Source organism: Carcharhinus amblyrhynchos, chromosome 15, assembly GCF_965287045.1.
Source record: "Carcharhinus amblyrhynchos chromosome 15, sCarAmb.v2.hapA, whole genome shotgun sequence".
In the NCBI taxonomy this organism is placed as follows: Eukaryota; Metazoa; Chordata; class Chondrichthyes; order Carcharhiniformes; family Carcharhinidae; genus Carcharhinus; species Carcharhinus amblyrhynchos.
In genome coordinates this window covers 29,181,536-29,207,500 of record NC_137338.1, presented here as the reverse complement: position 1 = coordinate 29,207,500, position 25,965 = coordinate 29,181,536, and the positions used below count along the sequence as shown (strand labels likewise).

At 42.5% G+C, this 25,965-nt stretch overlaps 1 protein-coding gene across 1 annotated transcript in view; it reads right to left on the bottom strand.

The window, feature by feature from the left end:
• LOC145352943 (single-minded homolog 2-like) overlaps positions 1–25,965 on the bottom strand; it is a 104,368-nt gene that overhangs the window by 63,357 nt on the left and 15,046 nt on the right. The window contains exons 2-3 of the mRNA XM_080203251.1: positions 12,135–12,217; positions 11,512–11,601 (exon numbers count right to left, since the gene is read on the bottom strand). Coding sequence (XP_080059377.1) covers positions 11,512–11,601; positions 12,135–12,217 — 173 coding nt within the window. The remainder of the gene's footprint in view (positions 1–11,511; positions 11,602–12,134; positions 12,218–25,965) is intronic.

Here is a 25,965-nt window from a genome sequence, read left to right as displayed (position 1 = left end):
AAATGTGAAATCAAATGTCTAACGATGACCATTATCGATTGTCGTAAAGACCCATCTGGGTCACTGATGTCCTTTAGAGAAGGAAATCTGTCGCCCTTACCTGGTCTGGCCTACATGTGATTCCAGACCCACGGCAGTATGGTTGACTGTTAAATGTCCTCAAGGATGGGCAATAAATGCTGGCCCAGCCAGCAATGCCCACATCCTATGAATGAATAAAAAAGTTGGCCTGAAGCTGATGGTGGTACATCAATTGCTTTAGCAGCAGAGATCAACTAATTCAGTACTCAACAGGAAATGAAATCCTTTTCACAAAGCATATTCATTAACGGGAAATTAAAATAGCAAACCACTACAGCACAAGTGCAATTTTGATGAAGATTGGGTGTATCTTGTGTTCTGAAATAACAAACCGTTTCCAGCAGTAAGGTTACCATTTGAGTCAATGCACTTGGGTTTCTCACAGCTGGCTGTAATAAATGAAGAGCTTTGCTGCTATCGGGAAGAATGCAAAGAGAAAAGATATTCTTCACTTTTGCACACACATTTCCCATGATGATTCACAATACATGGCATAGACTTAAATTGCAAACTATTGTGGCAATGCATACATGCAGATATTCCCTTCACAGTCTCCCCGAATGTTCATGTCCTTCTGTGGGTTGAGTTGTAATGAAGGCTTCTGGATTCTTACCATTATAAAAATGTTGCTGTGGTCAGGAAGCACCTCAATAGTATTTGAGCACTAACATTTTCTGACCAAGTCAATCTTGGGGGTTATATGATTAGTCTGGATACCCACATTGGTGTCGTCTTTAAGACATTACACTTGTGCAGGTCTCATCACCTGGTGAAGAATCTGCTTCTGATTTGGATGTGGCGTCCTTATGACAAGGAAAGTGACGGTGGTGTTGGTCCTTGCAAACATATATCTTGCTTAATAATTAATGTGCGCTATGGACTGCAAAAATAGTCAATGTGCCTTGCTGGTTTTGGAAGGATCTGGTCACATGATAGCTTCATTGATAACATTTATTTCTATGGGAAGAGCCTAAATCTGGGTCAGGTGTCTGCAGGTCAACTTGCAGAAAGTAGCACAACTTGGCGACACTCTACCTTGTGAAGCGAAGCTGGTCAGACAGGTCTCAGCTGACATCTCTCGGTAAGAAACAAAATAACTCACTTGTAGAGCAACACTAATGATCTCAGGATGTCCAAGAAAGCTTATCAGCCAGTTCAATAATGGTGAAGTGTAGTCATTTTGTAACGTAACTAATGCAGCAATCAATTTATACACAGCAAGATCCCACAAGCAACAAAGGAATAATGACCAGCTAGTTGGTTTTTGCCTTACAGTTGAGGGGTAAATATTTTGGATATTTGAGTGACTCACCATGAAGGAACAGCATTCCGAAAGCTAGTGGTGTTTGCTACCAAATAAACCTGTTGGACTTCAACCTGGTGTTGTGAAACTTCTTATTGTGTTTACCCCAGTCCAATGCTTGGCATCTCCACATCATGACTTCTTCCAATTGTGCGATATTTTACATTGTGGAGATGGTGGCATAACCGGGCTGGTAATCCAGAGGTTGGCCTAATCTGGGGACACAACTTAAATCCTACCACAGCAGCCGTAGAAATTTGAATTCAATTAGTGAACCTAGAATTAAAACCCAATCTCAATTATCATTATCATGTTGATTGTCATTAAAAACCTACCTGGTTCATTGATGTTCTTCAGGGTAGGAAACCTGCCATCCTTACCTGGTCTGGCCTATATGTGACTCCAGACCCACAGTCATTTGGTTGACTATTAATTGCACTCAAATCATTGTGAAGATGAGGAAAGGAATGAAACCAGACAATCATCTGGCATTGACCTAGGCACAAGAAACGATAATGCCCCATTAAGACCTGTCAACCTTGCAAAGTACTGGGGGGTTTGAGCTCAAATTGGGGGAGCAGTCCCACAGACCAATCAAGCAACAGCCTGACATAGTCATACTTACGGAAGCATAGCTTTCAGACAATGTCCTAGATATCACCATCACTATGCCTAGGTATGTCCTGCCCAGCAGCAAGACATACCTTGGCTGAGGTGGCGGTACAGTGGTTTGTTTTTTTGATTCGATTTATTCACCAGAATTTTACTACCTTGCCCACCTGAGGATCTTACGATCCAGCCCGAAGCCAATGGGGAGTGCTATTCTCCAAGCCTTGCTTGCCCCAGGAATTGGGGTGGATGTGTCAGTAAAATTCCGGTCATTATTGTCACATGTATTAATATGCAGTGAAAAAGATTGTTTCTTGCATGCCATACAGACAAAGCATACTGTTCATAGAGAAGGAAAGGAGAGAGTGCAGTGTAGAATGTAGGAGGAGAGAATGTAATATTACAGTCATAGCTAGGGTGTAGAGAGCAATCAACTTAATGCGAAGTAGGTTCATTCAAAAATCTGACACCAGCAGGGAAGAAGCTGCTCTTGAGTTAGTTGGTATGTGACCTCAGAGTTTTGTATCTTTTTCCTGATGGAAGAAGGTGGAAGAGAGTATGTCCAGGCGTGTGGGGTCCTTAATTATGCTGGCCACTTTTCTGTGGCAGTGGGAAGTTTATACAGAGTCAATGGGTGGGAGGCTGGTTTGCTTGATGGATTGGGCTACATTCACAACCTTCTGTAATTTCTTGCGGTGTTGGGCAGAGCAGGAGCCATACCAAGCTGTGACACAACAGAAAGAATGTTTATTATGGTGCGTCTGTAAAAGTTGGTGAGAGTCATAGCTGACATGCCGAATTTTAGAAATAGAAGAATAGAAACCCGACAGTACAGAATTTCCTTAGTCTTCTGAGAAAGTAGAGGTGTTAGTGGGCTTTCTTAACTATACTGTCAGCATGGGGGGGACCAGTTCAGGTTGTTGATGTGAAATTCTTGACTATTTCTACTTTGTCCCCATTGATGTGGACAGGGGCACATTGTCCACTACACCTCCTGTAATCGATGACAATCCCCTTTGTTTTGTTGACATTGAGGGGGAGGTCATTGTTGTTGCATCAGTTCACAAGATTCTCTATGTCATTCCTGTAATTTGTCTTGTCATTGGTGGCGATCTGACCCACTATGGTGGTGTCATCAGCAAACTTGAAAATTGAGTTGGAGGGGAATTTGGCCACACATAGGTTTATAAGGGGTTTAGTAGGGGACTGAGGACACAGCCCTGTGGGGCATTAGTATTGAGAAAGATCATGAAAGAGGTGCTGTTGCCTATCCTTACTGATTGTGGTCTGTGGGTTGGGAAGTTCAGGATCCAGTCACAGAGGGAGGAGCCGAGGCCCAGGCCATGGAATTTGGAGATGAATTTCGACAAAGGGTCATCTGGCTCTTTTCTCTCCTTACAGATGCTGCCAGATCTACTGAGATTTTCCAGCTTTTTTTTATTTTCAGATTTCAGCATCTGTTTTTAGTCTTTAATGTTCAATTCCTTTAGTAATGAAGGAAAGCATTTCATTAGCCTTCTTGGTTATGTGCTATACCTTTTGTGATTCATGCACTTGAACACCTAGATCACTCTGCATCTTGGAATTCTGCAGCCATTCTCCATCCAAGTAACACTCTGCTTTTTCATTCTTCCTGCCAAAATGAACAACTGCACATTTTTCTACATTATACTCCATCTGACAGAATTTTTCCCCACTCACTCAACCTATATATTTTGTTTTTCTAAGTTCCCAGTTACAACCTCTCTAATGATTTTTCTAGTATCTTCTCCACAGCAGATGTCAAGCTAATGGCCCATAGTTCCCTGTTTTCTGCTTTCCTTCCTCCTTGAAGGGAGGGGTTATATTCGGTCCTTTCCAGTCTGAAGGAACCTTTCCAGAATCGAGTGTATTTTGGAAAATTAACACAAACACATCTACGGCCTCACTTCAGACCCTGGGACGAAATCGTTCAGGATCCAGGGACTTGTCAACTTGCAGCTCTGTCAGTTTACTCGTTCCTGCTTTGTTAATATTTGTAAATTCACCAGGTTTCGCTTTCACTTCCACCTCCTGATTTACAGCTATTACAAGAATGTTTTTGTAAACTCTATAGTGAAGAAAGAAGCAAAATATTTGGACATTTTATTCATCTTTTCCTTGTTATTGACTATTAACTCCCCATTATCACTCGTTGGAGGACTAACACTCGCCTAACTTACACTTTTATTTTATAACTGCCTGTAAAAACTCTTTTACATTTCTAGCTGGCTTCCTCTCACACTCTAATTTCTTTCTCCTGGTTAACCATTTAGTCATTCTTTGTGATTCTTTATTTCTGGCAATCAAACAAGAAAACCACTTCTGGACAGCTTACACGGCCACCATAACTTTTACCTTGAAGTTAAAGACACCATCCAAAGTGTAACAATCTTATAAACCTCATAATTGCAAAAGCTTTGAAATAACAATATGTTAAGGTCTCTGGCAAATTAAAATACTCCAACTGGTGATTGACAAACAGCTTGCTAACCAAATTACTTACAGCAGAATGGTGCACCTCTGGGATTATTTGATAATCATTGCTCAACTGCACTGCAATAGGGAATCTTGCCCAATTTTAATGGGAGATCTTAATTCAAAACAGATGAATCTGGACTGTTTTGAAACTTTCATAAGAATAATTACAATCACAACCTATTTGTGACTTACAAAATTCAAATTTATTCCAGAAACCTAAGTTATAACTCAAAATCCTCTTCTGGATGAGTAAAATGCGTAAAGTATTAAAAATGCTGAGGCGGCAGCATTTTTCAAAGGTTGTTTTTGTTCCCAAAAATTAGCCTTATGAGTTGCATTCCCTGATATTAAGTTTTAGAAAGCAATTACATGATTGGAGTGCGCCATTTATTACATGGCGCACACTATTTGTACGGGGGTGTGCACTATGCATCCCATTCTGCTGAATTTGAGTTTACTCTGAGAGTTGAATAATAACATGCCACCTTAGGCTTGGGACTGACTCTATATATTGATGGTTACTATTTGTAAACTATTTGTGAATGCCACTTGGACATGACACCAACCTTGCTGTCATGGGAAGGGCACATGCCCAGCAAACATGACAATAGCATCACTGCCATTATAGTCATCTGAATTATATATCAGTTTTCTTTCCAGGTAATTAATGAATTGATGCACAACTCTAGCCAATCCTGCCTTCTTCCTCCAACAAGGCTGATTGGGAATAATGGACACAGCAGTGAGCTCATTTTACCAGTCATCACACCATGCATTGCATGGGAAATAGATGATAGGAAACATTCCATTCTACACAGTCATGTTCAAAAATCGGCCACAACATTTAGCACTGCCCTTTATGCAATTGGTTTTATGTATTTTATAAATGACCTTGACACTTCCAATCATTTCCCCGACTCCAAATATTCTTTACGTCCTTTTCTATTGTTATATACTCACCATATTTGAGTCAACACCGATCTCATGATTTCTAGCCTGATTCATTTATTCCTAGTACTCATAACTCTGGCCTCCATTACCTACTTCAGTCTTCCTTTCCTACAATATATCTACTTTAAAATATACACTTGCTGTCTCCAGATCATCACACTTTGATGCTTTATTTTCACCTGTTCTACTTTTATTTCAAGCTCTATACAATGGGGTCAATCTAATCACCTAAATTTCTTATTATGAAAATCTGGTCATTCACAAAGGCAAGCAATTTTGCAGACAAGTCAAAACTATTATCTGTGATATTCATTGATTTCTAGGGAAGACTGTAACCTGATTTCAAAAATGGCTTCCTCTACAGTCTTCCCTGTGGCATTGTGAACTACATTAGAATTGGATCCAAGTAGATATGCTGATTAAAGTTTATTTAATCCTAGAAGTACCTCAACAGTTTACAGCACAACTGGTGATGACCTGTTGACAACCTAATACTTTTCCGGGACTTTACAACTCTGTTAACAGACAAGCTGCTGCTATTGGCTCTAAGCATAAATGTCTTACATCGCTTTCACAGCAAAACAATCTAAGCTTTCCTTTGATCTCTAATAATCAAACCACCCAGGCATACTTGAATGCAGGTTGCAGAACAGGTCACATGACGCTGTTCATTTTGCCATAAATTTAAAGTCATAGGGTGGAATTTTATACAAAGTTTTAAAGTTTAGTTATTAGTGTCACAAGTAGGCTTACATAAATACTGCAGTTAAATTACTATGAAAATCCCCTCGTTGCCACATTCTGGCACCTGTTCGGGTACATTGAGGGAGAATTTAGTTGTCACATTCCGGTGCCTGTTCAGGTACACTGAGGGAGAATTCAGCATGGCCAATGCATCTAACCAGCACAGCTTCCAGACTGCGGGAGGAAGCCAGAGCACTCAGAGGAAACCCACTCAGACAAGAGGAAAACATGCAGACTCTGCACAGACAGTGGCCCAAGTCAGGAACTGAACCCAGGTCCCTGATGCTGTGAGGAATAAGGCTAACCACTGTGCCATTGTGCTGCCCTGCAGGGGTAGGGCACAAGATTGACCCAGCTGAACATAAAATATCATCCAATGATGGCAGGAGTGCTTCCTGATGTCTTCACACATTTTAAGGTTGGTGTACAGAAGCACAAATCAGGTGTGCGCTCCCGACAAATAAAGGATCAATTAAAACCATTAACAATCCAATAGAAAGTGATTTAATGCTGCCCTTGTGATTTTCACCTCTTTGTCTGATCAAAATGTGGGCATATGAATCAGGCTTTTTGCATTTCCTCATCCAAAGCAGCAGCACTTTCTCTGTCATTGTGCCTTTGTCACTATGTGAACATGGAGTTGTTGCTGAGTTTCTTAGCAGTCTTAAGTCTTTAAGCGTACCTTTCAGCATTTCAGAACCTCATCTTCCTTGGAAGGTATCCTTAAGGATTCCAGCTCAGCAATTTCTCATTTCCACAGCTTTGGTCCTCTGCATCTGATCCAATGGGATTAGTGTATTCTGCTGGTGGGGCCTCTCTGAAGAGAAAGAGAGGGGCAAAAGGGACAGGAGGCCAGCTGAGTGTAGGCAGCATCCTGGTAGACACTTCTAAAAGGAGAGGCATGGGATTACTTGGTGCAGGACCAGTAGGGAGGCCAAGGCAGGCGGGAATGCTAAAGACATCACTATCTAGTGGCTAGACTGTGTAGGCGTGCTGCAACTACCTCTAAATATTTAACGTTCAGTGATGCAGGAGGCTGTGTCTCTGTAACGACATAGTGGGTGGAATTTTATGGCCCTGCTTGGCGAGACTGGAAATTCCCACCCGAGATAAATGGAGATTTCTGTTGTTGGATCCTCCGATTCTGTGGAAGGTGAGGTGGTAGAGTTCTGGCCAGTCAGCAATATGCTTTGATAGGTCCTGAAATGACCTCCAGCTGCATGAGCAGGCACCACATGATGATGGTTTGAAGGTCACAGTAACCCTCAACTTATATGCCTCTAGTTCTTTTCAGGGCTCAGTGAGAGATCTGACTGTCCTCCCTCAATCAGTCGCACACAATTATGTCAAGCAAATGGCTGATGCCATCTTTAGACATGTCTTGATGTTCATCAATAATAGGGCAGACCAGGGCATGCAGGCAGAGAAAGCATGAGGTTTTGTGGGTTCCCCTGCAGCCAGGATGTAATAGATTGCACTCATACGGCCATCAAGGCCAAGGTCAGATCACCCTTGATCCTCTCTATTCAAGGAACTACAAGACAAGCCCATGCCACATGATCCTAATAATTCAACCCTGTAAACTGCCCATTTGATTGGCACCCATTCCATAAACATTCACTTCCTCCACCACTTACCAATAGTGGCAGCAGTGTGCACCATCTACAAGACACACTGTAGGAGCTCACTAAGGCTCCTTAGACCTGCAGCCGCTATCATCTAGAAGGGCAAAGGAGGACATGCTATGCTTTTGTCTACATCAATGAGGATGAAGTGGAAATGGTCTAGAACTTCAGATTTCTAGATGTCCAGGTCACCAACGCTATTGTTAAGAAAGTCTACCAACGTCTCTACTTTCTCAGGAGGCTTAGGAAATTTGCCATGTCCACTATGACTCTCACCAACTTTTACAGATGTACCATAGAAAGCATCCTTTCTGGTTGTATCACAGCTTGGTACGGCTCCTGCTCTGTCCAAGACTGCAAGGAACTACAGAATGTCATGAATGAAGCCCAGTCAATTATGCAAACAAGCTTCCTATCCATTGACTCTCTCTACACTTCCCGCTGCTTTGGAAAAGCAGCCAGCATAATTAAGGACCCCAGCCACCTCGACATGCTCTCTTCCATTTTCTTCTGTCAAGAAAAAGATACAAAATCCTGAACTCACATACCAACCTACTCAAGAACAGCTTTTGCTCTGCTGCCATCAGACTTTTGAATAGACCTACCTCATATTAAGTTGATCTTTCTCTACATGCTAACTATGACTGTATCACTACGTTCTGCACCCTCTCTTTTCCTTCTCTATGACGGTATGCTTTGTCTGTATTGTGCACTAGAAACAATACTTTCCACTGTATACTAACACATGTGATAATAATAAATCAAATCAAATCACATCTAGAAAGGCAAAGAGGGTAGATACATGAGAACAGCACCACCTGAAGTTCCCCACCATCTTGACTTGGAAATATATTGCTGTTCCTTCATTGTCACTGGGTCTAAGTCCTGGAACTCCCTCTTTAATAGCACTGTTGCTGTGCCTATGCTTCAGGCACTGCAGCAGGTTTTGGAAGTAGCTGACCAATACCTCCTCATGGGAAGTTCAGAATAGACAACAAATGCTGCTCTAGTCACACCCACATCCCATAAATAAATTTTTAAAAAGCACTGTGGCCAATCTGCCCTAAACCTCCTTCAAAGTCAGTATATCCTTCTGAGGTGAGCTACCCAAAACTGAATGTGATTCTCATTAGAAGTCTCATAACATCATGTTAAAGTCCAACAGGTTTATTTGGAATCACAAGCTTTTGGAGCGCTGCTCCTTCAACAGGTGAGTGACTCACCTGCTGAAGGAATGGCGCTCCGAAAGCTGGCAATTCCAAATAAAACTGTTGGACTTTAATCTGGTGTTGTGAGACTTCTTACTGTGCCACTCCAGTCCATCTCCACATGGTGATTCTCCAGATGGGGTCTCACCAAGGCTGCATGCAAGTCTTTTGGTCGAATGACCATTGACTAAAATGATATTAGTTATGATATTAATAACTAGTAATTGGCTTTAATGGAAAACAACAATTGCATTGTTAAAAGCAATGTCCTGTGCCATCATTTAAATTTACATCAAAATGTACAGGATAAAGAGACAGATTGCATTTTACCAGAGGGCCAGGTTATTTGAATGAGGGAAATCTGGCTGGAGACGGTAAAGATTTCTCCCAGACAGAGGGGCTGAGAAAGGGTTGGGCTTGAACTGAAAGCCGCAGATCACATTAACATGTGAAAAGTAGAAGAACACTTTGATCCTTCATTTCAAAATCTGAGGGGTCAAAATAAAGATTGGACAGGTCGCGGCTTAGCACCTCGTGTACAAATTGTTTTGTTCAGTGGGTCAACTGATCAGATTAGGAACCATTTTTTTAAAATGAGGAGGAGAAAAAGGCGATGAGAACCGATGAGAGAGAGAGAAAAAAAACCCCGAAAAATACTTCACAAACTACAGTGTACGCTCATTCGATTAATCCCGCATTGTAAAATATCACCGCGCGGTTTTTAGTCTGGAAGAAGCCAGTGGAGATTAGTGGGTGAGTGAGCAGGACATCTGGTGAAAAGCTGCGCATACTTGAGTTAAATCTGCACTAGTGCTGCTTCAAATGAAACTCAAAAATTTGGGGAACCCAAAGGCTCGCAGAGTCTTCAACTGTTAACTTTCTCAGAAAAAAAGACCTGAAAGTTGCGTGTTTGCAAGTCATCGCCCTCCTCGGCATTTATTTCAAAATGCAAGATTTACAACTCAATTGGTTCGTGTTGTGTACAAACAGCCTTCTGAGAATCTTAGTTAATATGTTGCAAGCATATTCTTTCACTGTTCAATATCAGCTTTCCTTCCTGTTCCCCAAAGGCAGATCGTGAAATGAATAAAACTCAGGTACAGTGAACACTTGAAGGAGGGATTGACGTTTGTGGTGGGAACTTGCTCAAAGGACAAACTCTCATTTCTCTTCTCGATGTAGCTACTTTCAGAAGAGTGTGATTCTAATTATCTCCCTCTTTCACACACACGTTCCTCCCTTCAACAAGAAAGACAAGGTGTATTTACATAGTGCCTTCAACCTTTTTTGTTATCCATTCGTGGAACATGGGCGTCACTTGTTGGCCAGCATTTATTGCCCATCCCTAGCTACCCTTGTTCAGAGGGCAGTTAAGAGTTAACCACATTAACACATCTGGAATCACATGTAGGCCAAACCAGGTTAGGACGGCAGATTTCCTTCCCTAAAGGACATTGGTGAACCAAATGTGTTTTTCCGACAATTGGCAATGGATTAATGATCATCAGTAGATTCTTAATTTCAGATGTTTTTATTGAATTCAAATTCCACCATCTGCCATGGTGGAATTCGAACCAGGTCCCCAGAACATTAGCTGAGTTTCTGAATTAATAGTCTAGCAATAATACCTCTAAGCCATCACCTCCCCCTGAACCTAGTGAACTGGCCAAAGAGGGTCATAGTCGTAGAAACTCTACAGTGCAGAAGGAGGCCATTTGGCCCATCGAGTCTGCACCACTAACAATCCAACCTAGGCCCTATCCCCATCATCCCATATATTTACCCCAGTAACCCCTCTAACCTATGAACCCTGGGACACTAAGGGACAGTCTAGCATGGTCAACACCCTTAACCTGCACATCTTTGGACTGTCAGAGGAAACTGGAGCACCCAGAGGGTACCCACACAGACAAGAGGAGAACGTGCAAGCTCCACACAGACAGTGACCCAAGCTGGGAATAGAACCCTGGGTCCCTGACACTATGAGACAGCCTTGCTAACGACTGTGCCACGTGTCTTTATGGGGAGTCAACTGGCCAAGTTTAGCGCAGGGATTCCAGAGTTTCACACATTTTTGCAATTTCTTCTTTTTCTTAAAAAGTAAACCAGTTAAAGGGCAGCTCCAGAACCTGACTTGTAATCATCCCATGATTATTGAGCCATCTGCTCTACAATAACCCTATTCCTTTGTGTCTGTTACAGTCACCCAGTTAATTTCCTATTTGCCCCCTCAGATACCGATTGCTACATGTGTTCTGGACTGCTCTCAGGCGATTGGTCTATATTTGGATTCAAACCTTTTCAGCTTTCGTTTTTTACACGTGCATTGCATTTCTTTCTACTTTTTTGCCGAGGGGCCTGCCCATCAAATAGAAGCAACCGGGAAGACACTGGGTCATTTATGGCACGGAAGAAGGCCATTCTGTCCATCAAGCCCTTGTCAGATGTATGTACCGTGTTTGAAAAGCGTCCCGAGGGTGTGACTTTTTACCTGGGATAGTCCCAAATGGACTGATGCGGTTTCCGAGATGTACATGATTTTACCATCAGATGCGACTACAAAAACAAAGCCATCCAGAGTCTGAAAAACGCAGAAGAGAAAACCATGAGTAAGTTTGTACATTTTACAGCAAAGATCAATACTTTAATCACACTCTCCCATCTACTGACATAAGTCTCTGCGCCTTCAGTTTAACCAGTTTCAGTAAGGTCAAAGCAAAATCTTCTGTCAAAATCTTATGATATATTTTGTCTATGGCGTCCCCCTCCCCCCGCCTCCCCACCAGTCCTACAGTCTAAATCTCGTCCTATTTTGTATGTCTTTAGCTCTGACCAAGGGTCGAAAGACTGGCTCTACTCTCTCCACAGATCCTGTCAGACCTGTTGAGATTTTCTAGACTTCTCTGTTTTGCAGCAAGATTTAGTGATGCTGTCAGAATGCAAAGTATTTACGTATTTACAATTTTAAGAAGTGGGCGTTTGGTATTGAGTTTTACGCCGATACGGGTTGGGTACAGTGATCCTGTGTCCCCTTTCTTTGCCCCACTTTTAATCCCACTGTGGTCCCTCTACAAGTTTGTCGATACAACCGGCTTCGTTTAGAATTTCCATTACCTGAAGTAAATGGGATCCTAATTCTCTTGCCATATTGTCCAAGGGACTTACACGACTAGACTGTCCCCAGGCGTCTCCCAAACCTGAGTGAGAAACAACAGCAAAAGCATTAGCAGCTTTCAAACCAGCCGGTTGTTAACTGTGGAGAACGAATTGGCATATTGATTTGGCCGGAATTTGATGTTTCTAGAAGATGATAACTGATTTTTGATACAATTGCTAACCAGAAATCCATCTCCTTCAGAACAAAACAATCATTACAGAGTATGTTTCTTTCAAATGGCTTCTTTGTAAGTTTATATTGTTTGCTGACGTACAGAAAAAAGAAACATTCCGTTCTCCATATTTTAAGAACAGATTTTCACTTTATTTTCTAAGCAGTTGTCACTTCGCTTCAGACAACCCACAATGTCGACATGAGCTAAGGTTGAGTTATATGTCTGTTGGTGTGGCTGCTTTGTGAGTTAATGTGTGTTCCAGCGGATGTTTAATATCTTATTTTAGCCAAGCCTCAGTAATTAGCACTCTCCTGTCAGAAGCTTGAGATCTCAAGTTTTACCCCTGACCCTATAGAAGCATAGAAATAGGAGTAGACCATTCGGCCCTTCGGTGCTGCTTCACCATTCGTTTTGATCATGGCTGATTATCAAACTCAGTATACTGATTCCCCTCCTTCTCATGCTCCTTGACCGGCGGCACGTAGCACGGTGGTTAGCATTGCTGCCTCGCAGTGCTAAGGATACGGGTTCAATCCCGGCCTTGGGTCACTGTCTGTGTGGAGTTTGCACGTTCTCGGTGTGTGTGTTTCCTTCGGTTTCCTCCCACAGTCCGAAGATGTGCAGCTTAGGTTGATTGGCCGTGCTAACTTGACCCTAGTGTCAGGGGAATTAGCAGGGTAAATCTGTGGGGGTCTGGGTGGGATGTAGTTGGTACAGGCTTGATATGCTGATTGGCCTCCCTCTGTACTGTAGGGATCCTATGATCCTTGAGCCCCAGAATAAAGCTAGGCTGATATTCCACTACGATACCAAAGGGTTGTTGCATTGCCAGAGGCACAGTCTTTTGAATAGCACATAAAAAAGCTGTAGGCCCCTCTAAGGTGGATGTAAAAGATTCCATGGCCTTTATTCAACCTGGTGTTGTCAGACTTTTTACTTTATTCAGAACAGAGTGAGGCAGCTGTCCCCAGTGCCCGTGGCCATGTTTAATCCCTCAATCAATATCCATGGCCTTCCTCACAGTATTGTTTGTGGAAACTTGCTGCGCGCAATTTAGCTGGTCGGTTTCCTACATTACCACAATGACTATAAAATCCATTGGCTATACAATGCTTTGTGACATCCTGAGGTGGTGAAAGGTGCCACATAAATGTAAGTCTCCCTTATTGTGTCTGTGAATAAAGTATTTGAGCCTCTTGATGTAGGGTGTTACGTGTGGATACATATGCATGTAGTATTTTTATTTAATAGATGCATTTTGTTTATCAATTAATTAATTTATTTACACATATTTCAAGTGAACAGGCAAAAAATGGCAGGTGGATTATAATGTGGGAAAATGTGATCTTGTCCACTGACAGGAGGAAATGAAAAGCAGTAATTAAAATGGAGAGCGATTGCTTATGGGGTGGTGTAGCGGGATCTGGGTGTCCTGATAGATAAGGGGGACAAGGGTTATGGGGTAAATTCTGGGTGGCCGGTGGATGGGGGCGGGGGGTGCGGGGGGAGCAGCCAAAACAGTGGACTTGAGATTACAATCAGATCAGCCATGATCTTAATGAGGAGGCGCCAAAGAAAACATTCGCCTATTCCTACTCCTATTTTGTATATTTCTAGGCTGTTTTTAGTGTGTTTGTGCAGGTATGGATAGAGGCAATGTTAATATAATGGAGATGTATTCCAGAACCTGTAGATGTGGAGCCTTGAGTATAAAATGTGCTAATGCATATTTATGTGATTGTTGCAAATTATTTGTGTTGAACATGGATTGCTCGTGGGATGCAAGTTTTAAATGTGGGACATGCATTGTTTTTAGTCACACCTGCAGTTTTGACATAAAATGCAGCAGTTTTCTCTCATCATAGCAGAATAGCACTTCTTTCATTTCCTCATACCCCCTCATCTGCTCAGTTACACAATCCGATCAAACTCATTCAAACATTACCCTGACCTCCAGCTCAATATTGGGCTGTGAGGTGCCGGAGAAAAGAAGACCATCACTTTATACTTTATATTCTAACCAGGGTGGATCAGGTTGCCCCTATATCGGCTGCTACAGAGCAATGCAAAAAAAAGCCAAGTTTAACTTTTAGTTCACTCCCTTATCAAACACAGCAGTGGGCATCGCCTCCTCCGTCCTCCCCCACACCCCCGCCCCACCTTTTATTGGAGGAGTCCTTTAATAAATGTAAGCCGGAATTTTATTTAATATTTTGGACTGGAGGGTGACACCGCGCTAATCAAAACATAAAATGCGGAGAGGCTCTCGACCAGAGACCGCACTCATTGTTCACAACAAAACCGCCACCTTCAAATTGCACTTTGCGACCGCAGGTCGCATAACTGGAGGCCAGTGAAGTCCACAGTTTGAACTTTGTATGAAAGGTATCCGATATGGGGAGTGTTTGGAAGATAGTGGTCATTTTGTACATAGATTAGTGTTCGTCGTGTGGACGGGTGTGTGCTGCATGTCTGCTCATATAATGTATGTTTACATAGTTTAAGTTTATTTATTAGAGTCACAAGTACGCTGATGTTAACACTGCAATTAAGTTGTTGTGAAAATCCCCTAGTCGCCACACCCCGGCGCCTGTTCAGGTACACTGAGGGAGAATTTAACATGGCCAATGCACCTAACATGTCTTTTGGATGATGGGGGGAAAACTGGATCACCCAGAGAAAACCCACGCAGACACAGGGAGAATGTGCAAACTCCATACAGACAGTGACCCAAGCCAGGAATGGAACCTGGGTTCCTGGTGCAGTGAGGCAGCAGTGCTGACTACTGTGCCACTGAAAGACCATGTGTACTGTAAAGAAGGTGTTATATTTATATTGCACATTTACACATTTGCTTGCACTGTATCAATTGGCTACAAATGTGCGTGTGGGGGTGGAGTTCTGTGCAATTACATATGTGCTACTTAATGAGCTCCTGTGTCTGTTTGTGCACCTGCATTTTACACAAATAGTCAATAGTGTGCACAGTGCACTGAATACATTTATACATACTTATACAAAAGTATGTTTACATATAAGTATACTTTACACATGCTTTGTGCCTTTCATTAGATATAATGTTGGCCCATGGAATAGCTCCTGGAGCAAGTTGAAGCCCAGAGCCCCAGGGCTGCAATATAATTCTGATGTGGAGATGTGGGCACTGGACTGGAGTAAACACAGTAAGAAGTCTCACACCATCAGGTTGAAGTCCAACAAGTTTATTTGGTAGCACAAGCCGCTAGCTTTCAGACCGCTGCCCCTTCATCAGGCAAGTGGGAGTTCTGTTCGCAAACAGGGCATATAAGGGCATATGAAGTCTTAACGGTACAGACAATGTGAGCAGACATTGTCTCACACTCACATTGTCTGTGCCTTTAAGACTTGATTACCTGTAAAGACTCGCATTCCAATCATTATTTTGTAAATTGAGTTTATGCCTATATATGCCCTGTTTGTGAACAGAACTTCCACTTACCTAATGAAGGGACAATGCTCCGAAAGCTAGTGGCTTGTGCTACCAAATAAACCTATTGGATTTAACCTGGTGTTGTGAGACTTCTTACATAATTCTGAATCAGGGAATGAGACATCAGAATAACAGAGAGAAAATGACTCCCTTGCTATCTAGCTTCATGACTGAAATGATTGTTCGATCATGTTACTAGTTGGCAGGGGTACGGCAGACCACCTCACGCCAATAAATAGAACCAGTGTTATAGTTAGTTGTAAAGTTTAGGTCAATGATTTTTCATTGTACAGTTGAGCTATCACCATTCTGAAACATTAAATCTATTTCTTTCTTGGATCTGCTGATACTTTCCAGCATTTTCTGATTTCATTTCAGATTCCCAGTATTTATTTTTCCTCACAGCTAGTTGTGTGCATTTGTTGGTTTGTCCTAGCCTCTACTGTCAGTATCCATGACGGCTCCAGGCTGTACAATATGCATGCAAAAAGTGTAAGTTGCCACAGCTTGGACAAAATAGGAAGATGGCATCAAGTGTGGCGACTTCTTGCAAGCTGTGCTCAGCATAACTTCTATCTTTTACTTTCTATGACATTCTGCATTCTCTTGTTTCCTTCCCTATGAACGGTATGCATTGTCTGTATAACGTGGAAGAAACAATACATTTCATTGCATACTAATACATGCGATAATAATAAATCAGACCAAATCAAATCATTGGGGAGCTGGTTGGGGTGGTTGTTGCGAATCAGACTGGTGCCAACAGCACTGGGTTCGATCCCTCTTCCAGCTGGGGTAGATTCAGAACCCGCCTGCCGGTCCTAACTAACCCCTGTGGAGGTTGTGGCAATGTGGCATGAACCTGCCTTTAGACAGAAAATTGAAGCAAATTGGTGTTATAGAATCCCGACAGTGCTGAAGAAACCCTTCAGCCCATCCAGTCTATTCCAACTCTGTGACAGAGTATCTTACCCAGGCCTTATCCCGCGAATTTCTCTAACCTACAAATTTTAGAGAAAATTTAGCATGGCCAATACATCTAAACTGCATACATTTGGACTATCTTTGGTGTGTCCTATGGATGTATGTGTGTGTGCGTGTGTGTGCGCGCGTGAGCATCATTATGTTTATCTCTCTGACTCAGTTTACAGGATTGATCGGATTCACTACCATATAGTAATTACTTTATAATATAAGATAACACAGTGTCAGACTCCATTCTCTCCCTCTGCCCCTGAGCTGAATCTAAAGTGGATTTTGCGTGGTACAGAATTTTTTTGACAACATAAACTAAACACAGCGAGACTTTTTTTTAACAAAACAATCCTTCCAAAACTATCAAATCTAGAGTCGAATCTAAAGTGGACACATCAATGGCTCATTAAAAACAAACAAGAAGGGGATTTGATGAAAGGTGGTTACAGGTCCGGGAACAACGAGTGTCTGTCGATATATATGACTGGTGCTGGATAAAAATGTCAGCAATATTGGAATTACTGCTGTCTCTTCGGAATGGGCTGTGTGGCGCCCGGCACTTATTACAAACGAGAAGGTGGGTAATTAATTTTGCGAACACTTTAGACATAACGCCGTATAGATTATTGCTCGGAGATAACCTTTGGGTCTTTCCATTCCTGGCGCCTAGATTAGGTGTATTTGCTGGTCCAATAATCTGAAATACTTCTCCGGCTAATAAGATTTCAGAATCGACTTGGATGTGAATGGACTCTTAACAATTGACAATGCACTTTGTATGACTCTCCGAGCAAGGTGGAATTTCACACTATTACTGAGTCAGAGATGGTGTGTTCCATGCTGAGGATTGAATCCGCTGCATTATAACACATGATTTCTCTGCAATCAGCCGCTACGCAAACACTGAGACGCTACTTGATCGTTTGTAGCTCATTTTGCACCGCCAAACATGCAACATGTAACTAGCAGAATGCACAACAAAAAAATAAATATGTATATACTTTTGACCAATTTCAAACAGCAGCCCAATTTCGCGTTTCAGCCGATGGTTATAAATTACTCCTGTATTTTGTGTCATCCCTTTCGGAATCAATTCATGAGAACATGAGTAAGCCACTCAGATTCTCAACCCTGTTCTGCCATTCAAATGGATCATGACTGATCTCTATTTTGATGCCATTTGTCCATCTTAGTTATTTTATCCATTTACACCCTCTTCCAGTACAAACCTATCAATGTCAGTTTTGAAATTTTCAATTCACCGAATGTCAACAGTGTTTAGCAGGATACATTTCCAAATTCCCATTATCCTTTGCATGAAGAAATGTTTCCAGACATCATCTGACAGTCCAGTTTTAATTTTAAGGTTATATTCCATTGTTCTGGAATTTCTCACTATAGGAATTCATCTCTCTCTACCTATCTATACTTCATGCAAATGACACATCTCAATTTTAAATTGCCCTCATCAACTCTTTCTATGGGTAAATAAGCCTAATCCATGCACGCTGTCCTCATAAATGAATAAGTATCATGCTGGTGAATCTAGGTGTACACTCACCATCACTGAGTTGTAGTATATTAACTATATTGATGGAATTTCACCAGAGCTCTGTGCAACTTTGACATGCCCCTGTCGATTTTTGCATTCCAGTTCTTTCCAAAGATAAATGTTCCATCAAACTTTTAAGTTATTTTTTGCACCTGTCTGCTAATCTTCAATGACTTTTGTACTTGGGCCATGGAATTTTTCAGCTCAGGAGTTCCCAACTTCTCAACATTTAGAAATATGTTGGTCCATTCTTGGATTCAAAGTAAATGGCCTTACAGTTTGTACCCTCTCTTGTGTGTCTTCACATCTTTCCTGTAATGCAGTGCCCAGAACTGTAGGCAGTAATCTGGATGTGTCAACAGATATGTGGCACAGGAAGAGGCCATGAGGACTAAATGCTCCATTTGAGCTTCCTCCCATCTTTCCTCATCTAAATCTAATTATTTTATCTGCACTCTGAAACAGACCATCAAGGCTTGTAGTGCAACTGAGGAGCCGTTATCAAGGCATTCAACTAGAGTCTGATATAGATCAGAGTGGGGATCAAATTGAAAAATACATAATTCTGACAGGCCTGGCAGACTGGATGCAGAGATATTGTTTTCTCTGGCTGGAGATTCTAGAACAGAAGATCACAGTCTCAGGATATGAGGAAATAAATAGATTTCTAGCCTCTGAAATTGTCAATGAGTATGGGGAGAGCGCTGGTGTATGGCATTGAGATTGAAGATCAGCCATGATCATGTTGAAGGCTTGAAGGGCCAAGTGGCTCTTATTTTCCTAGGTGACTGCTCAGCTTTATTTTTTCAAATACACTCAGCATTTTCACCCTTTCCTTGCATCATTTCAGTAATGATGTACATTTAGATTGCACCTTTAATGACCTGAAACGTTCCAAGAACTAAACATAAGCACTACGAAACAAATGACGACACTGAACCACATAAAGAGATATTAGACCTCTGGACTTTACATTCTCCAACCTTATCCTTCAGTTCATTATGGCTCACCCTATCAAAGGCCTTTTGAAAATTCAGACAAATTACATCTACTGCATTACCATTGTCTTTATCCACTCTCTCTGTCACCTCTTCATCAGAGCTCAGCTCTCAGCTCTAATGAAGGATCATCCAGACTCAAAATGTTGGCTCTATTCTCTTTCCACAGATGCTGCAGGATCTGCTGACATTCTCCAGCACTTTCTGTTTTTGTTTCAGATTCCAGCATTTGTGGCATTTTGCCTTTGCCCCAGCCTTTCTTTTGACTGACCTACTTGTAAACTATTTTCTTATTTTATGTTCCTTCATAATTTAGTTTCAAAGTTCCTTTTTGCTTTCCTTTTTAGGTATATTTTTTCTTATCTCTTTGTATTTTCTTTGACCCTATACTCCTCTGCTGGCTACGCACTCAATTCATGCCACTTTCTTTGCCCCCAGTTGTTCTGTTGTGTTTTTATTCATCTATGTGGTAGGGGATGGGGATATGGCTAAGGTATTGAATAACTTTTTTGTTTCTGTCTTCACGGAGGAGGACGTGAATAATTTGCCGGGTGTTAGTGATGGAAAGGTGGTAGGACTGGAGGGTCTCAATGACATTACTGTTACTAGAGAGGCGGTGCTCGACAGACTGGAGGGGCTGATTGTGGACAAGTCCCCAGGACCGGATGGAATGCATCCGAGGGTTCTGAAAGAAATGGCGGAGGTGATAGTGGATGCCTTGGTGGTTATTTTCCAAATGTCGCTGGATTCCGGGGAAGTGCCGGAAGATTGGAAAACGGCTAATGTTACGCCGTTGTTTAAGAAGGGTGCCAGGCAAAAGGCGGGGAATTATAGGCCCGTTAGTTTAACGTCTGTGGTAGGTAAAATGTTAGAATCTGTCATTAAGGAGGAAATTGCGAGGCATCTTGAAGGGAATTGCTTGATAGAGCAGACGCAGCACGGTTTCATTAAAGGGAAGTCGTGTCTGACAAATTTACTGGAGTTCTATGAGGATGTGTCTAGGGCGGTGGATAGAGGAGAGCCGGTGGATGTGGTCTTTCTAGATTTTCAGAAGGCATTTGACAAAGTGCCTCACAAGAGGTTATTGCAGAAGGTCGAGGGACATGGAGTTGGGGGTAGGGTGGTAGCGTGGATAGAGGATTGGTTGTCAAATAGGAGGCAGAGAGTGGGGGTCAACGGGTGCTATTCGGATTGGCGGATGGTTACTAGTGGAGTGCCCCAGGGGTCGGTGCTGGGGCCTCAGCTTTTTACCATTTATATAGATGATCTGGAGGAGGAAACCGAGTGTAGAGTGTCGAAATTTGCTGATGACACCAAGATTGGGGGAACAGCAATTTGTGCGGAGGGTGTGGAGAGTCTGCAGAAGGATCTAGATAGGCTGGGCGAATGGGCCAGGAAATGGCAAATGGAATTTAATGTTGGCAAGTGTGAGGTGGTCCACTTTGGTAGGAAGAATGGTAGGAAGGACTATTACTTACGGGGCGAAAAACTGCAGCAGGCGACGGTGCAGAGGGACCTCGGGGTCCTTGTGCATGAGTCGCAAAAACCCAGCTTGCAGGTGCAGCAGGTGGTCAGGAAGGCGAATGGGATGCTGGCCTTCACAGCGAGGGGGATTGAATATAAAAGCAGGGAGGTCTTGCTGCAGCTGTATAGGGCATTGGTGAGGCCGCAGCTGGAGTACTGTGTGCAGTTTTGGGCGCCGCACCTGCGCAAAGATATTTTGGCCTTGGAGGGAGTGCAGAGGAGGTTTACTATGCTGATACCAGAGTTGAGGGGGTTGAGCTATGAGGAGAGGCTGAATAAACTAGGCTTGTACTCGTTAGAGTTTAGAAGAATGAGGGGAGATCTCATTGAGACGTATAAGATGATGAATGGGATGGATAGGATAGAGGTGGAGAGACTCTTCCCGCTCAAAAAAGACAGTAGGACTAGGGGGCACAACCTCAAGATAAAAGGGAGGCGGTTTAGAACGGAGTTGAGGAGGAACTTCTTCACTGAAAGGGTGGTGAATCTCTGGAATTCTCTGCCCGTTGAAGTGGTGGAGGCTGCCTCGCTAAATATTTTTAAGACGCGGGTTGATGGGTTTTTGATAAGCGAGGGGATTAAGGGTTATGGGGAGAGGGCGGGAAAGTGGAACTGAGCAGCGACAGATCAGCCATGATCTTATTGAATGGCGGGGCAGGCTCGAAGGGCTGGATGGCCTACTCCTGCTCCTATTTCTTATGTTCTTATGTTCAATAGAGTCACCAATGTTAGTTTGCTTTTTTTTCATGGAATACATATTTCTTTAAACTCCATTTTAAGTATTTCCCATTGTTATTCTATACTGCTGCTTGCCAATTTCTCAACCATTTTGTTTCTCCAAGTTCTGTTCTTTGTCCCTCGAGATCAGCTTTTCTCCAACCTATTAACTTGCTTTTTGTCATTCTTATGTGCTTCTCTAATATTATCTTAAAACATATATTATGGTCACTATTACCTAGATATTTCCAATACTTACTTTTATTAGCACTTGCTCATTCCCCGTGACTATATCCAAAAGCAAATCTTCCCTGTTTGACTTTTTAACATATTGTATTACACATTGAAACTTACAGAATACTGAAAGGCCTAGTTAACATGGATGTGGGGAAGAAGTTTCCTCTAGTAGATAAGACTAGCACCAAAGGCACAGCCTCAGAGAAAAGGGATGGTCCTTTAAAGCAGAGATGGAGAGAAATTTCTTCAGCCAGAGTGTGGTGAATCCATGGAATTTACTGCCACAGAAGGCTGCAGAGGCCACGTCATTGAGTATATTTAAGACAGAGATAGATAGGTTCTTGATTGGTAAGGGGATCAAAGGTAATGGGGAAAAGGTGGGAGAATGGGGCTGAGAAACTTATCATCCATGATTGAATGGAGGAGCAGACTCGTTAGGCTGAATGGCCGAGTTCTGTTCCCTTATCTTATGGCCTTACATTGAAGGAACTTGGTTCTGTTATCCGCTTTACTTACTTGTTCTACTCAATTAATATCCAGGAAGCTGAAATCCCCAATGATTATGGTTCTATGATTTTACTCAATTCCCTAAACTGACTATAAATTTCTGTCTCCAGCTTCCTTTTGTTGTTCATCGTCTTTAGACTTCACCTATTGGTGTGATTGATCCTGTATGATCTTTTATTTTTATCCATATGGATTCTATTTCTGCCTCACTGACTGTTGTGTCATTTTTTACTACTGCCCATTGTTATAAATTCAGCTAATTCACCGCCCCCACCTCCCATCCCCCTCACCCCACATTTCCCCCTCTATTTTTTCTCGGCTGCAATGTTTAATTCCCAAGCCTGATTTTCCTGCAGCTATGTCTCAGTATCCCCAGCATGTCTGGTTTCTCGAACGCATGATTGCCTCCAGCTCTTCTGTTTTATTACCCATACCATGGTGCATTACTGTACAGACACGTGAACTAATTTTTACATGGCACTTCCTCTAACTTTATGTTTCACCATCTTTACAAACTCATGCTCCATAACTCAATTTATTCCCTTGCCACCAATGCAGCCCCATTTCTTTATTATTTCCTCTGCTCTCTTTTATTTTGTTTAAGGTTCTTGCTGATGTCCACTGTAAAAGCACTCCTCCCCCTCCACTCCCGAACACACATGCACATATTCACACACACTCATTCACACACATTCAAACGCACACCCACGTACACACATACTCTCACACACGCATTCACACACATACTCTCACACACGCATTCGCACACATACTCTCACACACCACTCCCTCACAGACATATACACTCACACACGTACATACGCACTCATACACACATACTCTACAGACATACTCACACATACATTCTCTCTCTCTCATACACACATACTTACACAATCTTACTACATTTAAGTCTTCACCACCCTTCATTCCGCTAAGACATGAGTCCCCTTTCGCTTCAGCTAGACGCTGTCCCATCGGTACAGCCCCTTCCTGTTGCAGAGCTGGTCCCAGGGTCCCACAAAAAGAATCCCCTCTTTCCCACACCCACCACTTAAATTTTCCTCATGGGTTTGTTCCTATGTCGATTTTTACGAGGCTCAGAAATTATTGACTTCTAGCTTTTTGATTTGCAGCCTAACTCCTGTTGTTCCTTCTGTTTTATCCATCAGAATGCCATATTCGATATATAATACTGGAAACATATATCAGGGTCAATGGGAAGCAGAGGTTGCAGTACAACTGAGGAGACGCCACCAACAATCTGACACCCGAGTCCAATCTGCCAATAGTGCAAATACCTTCCTCTGGCGCTAAGCACTGAATTCTAAAGCAGAGCAGTACATCAGGAAGCAGGAGCCTGGTAAGCAAGCCCCATTACCGTGAGCCCCACAATGTCCAGCATCTTTACTTCAAGTCTAGAAACCTTGCCAATGTCCACAGCATTTGCCACTACAATTAGGCAAGCGTGATGCGGGCATGGCGATTCATGAGGGCGGATGTTATCGTAACAACATCAAAGCCACATGACCAGGAGCCTAGAAACATACCTGAATGGAGATCAGTATAACTCCTATCCAGTGAATGCAGCTACCAAAACATGCACTCATCTCAGCCCAGCTAGCATAGATGCATCCATTCAAAACACACATTGTCTCAGACCAGTTGGCATGGGTATATCCATCGACTTCTTTGGGATTCTATTCATGAAATGCATTCTCATTAGAAACAACAAAACATATGATCAGAAACATGAAAATACTCCATTGGTATTAGAGGTATGCAGCCTAGGGTTGAGACGCTACCATATTTTAGTTTAACTCTGAGGTTTAATGTAAATCTATTAACCATGCGACACCATTGTAATTCTGCCCACACATCCCGTATCCTCTGAACTAAATTCCCTTCTGCTTCAGAATCACCATAACACGTTCCTGTGAATCATCTAACTACATTGTTACACTGTAGATATTACTGCAACAAGTCATTCGTCAATGTTAATTGAATTCTACTAAAATTATAAGTAAAATTATTTCAATCTGATTGCTCCAAGACTGGAGTTATACTGCACGCTGCACGATGATCTCAATGCAATCCTAGGTCTGCCACTTCTGAAATGACATATGTCTTTGCATGGTTATAAATGTCAGTATAACTTTTTAAAAGTTTAATTTTCAGTTTACTTATTAGTGTCACAAGTAGACTTACATTAACACTGTAGTGAGGTTACTGTGAAAATCCCCTAGTCGCCACACTCAGGAGCTTGTTCGGGTACTCTGAGGGAGAATGTAGCGTGACCAATGCATTGGACCAGCACATCTTTTGGATTGTGGGAGGAAACCGGAGCACCCGGAGGAAACCCACACGGACATGGGAAGAACGTGCAGAGTCAGCACAGACAGTCACCCAAACCCATCGAACCCGGGTCCCTGGCTCTGTGAGGCAGCAGTGCTAACCATTGTGCCACCGTGTAAAGTGAATACAACTGGAACTGGACAGAGAGATAGCAGGAATCAACTACAGTTTAATCCTAGGGTTCTTCTCTCAGTTGCCCTACAATATGTTTGCCTTTCTTTTTACGGTGCTCTTTGAGGTAAATAGCCGTTATTACCTTTTGCCAAACATTCCGAAGATTTCAATGCAAAATGACGCTTTCTCCATATGTAAAGGAGTGGACCTCTCCAAGAATGTTAAAGGAGTTTTCTTTTGGGAATGTTTGTGGGGAGACGGCTGGAGGGGGAGGGGGGGCGGTGGGGGGCTGGGGGAAGGGGAGTGGGCGATAGTGAGGTGTGGGAAGGGAAAGGTCTTAGAACATATGATGCAAGAAAGCTGTAAGTATTTGAGAAACTTGGCGTTTTAGTTGTTTCAATTGCTGCTTCGGAACTCGGTTAATGTTTTGAATCCAGCCGCGCCGAACATGCCAGGCTTAATTTTCCCTTTCAACCGCCTCCGTAACACAACGGTTTGAGTATTCGCCCGACTGAATAATTATGCATCATCCCCTTAAGTGCTTTCGTACAGATTAACTGCCGCAACAGTTAGTGAGCAAGCGACAACAAAAGAACGCCGAGAAAGAACGAAACAAGGAAATTTAAGTATTTAGGGTGGATTTTTTTTGTTGTTGCTTGAAGTTAATTAAGATTCCAATGGGAAGTTGAGGGCAAGCGTCTGGACAAGACGTCTCAATGGCAATTGAAATAATCTTCCAGAAAAAAATAAAAGCCCTCTACGGGTTGAAGGTCTGTATTACCGAGGGGGCGGGGAGCGCGCAAATGTAGTTCACATGTTGTGAAATTTCACGGGGACATTGCTCCAGCGGTGTGGGTAACAGCCACCGTCATCGACAGGCTACAGGGTTCACAAACTCAAGATCAAACAGCAAGGCCCCCTCCCTCGCTCTCTAGAACAGGAGTCCCTTAACTAATACAGCCAGCCATCAGTTTCACATTCTAGCTGTAAATTGAAAACCACCAAACAATGCATCTCTGCTCCAGGAGCTGGACACTTGCCAACGAAATGAATTGTTTGAGTTGTTTTTTTCGAATGATTTGTACACAGCCATCCATATGAAGTAACCTATTACTCTCCACATTGCGTTGAACAGGTGTGGGTTACTTCTCAGACCACATCCAGC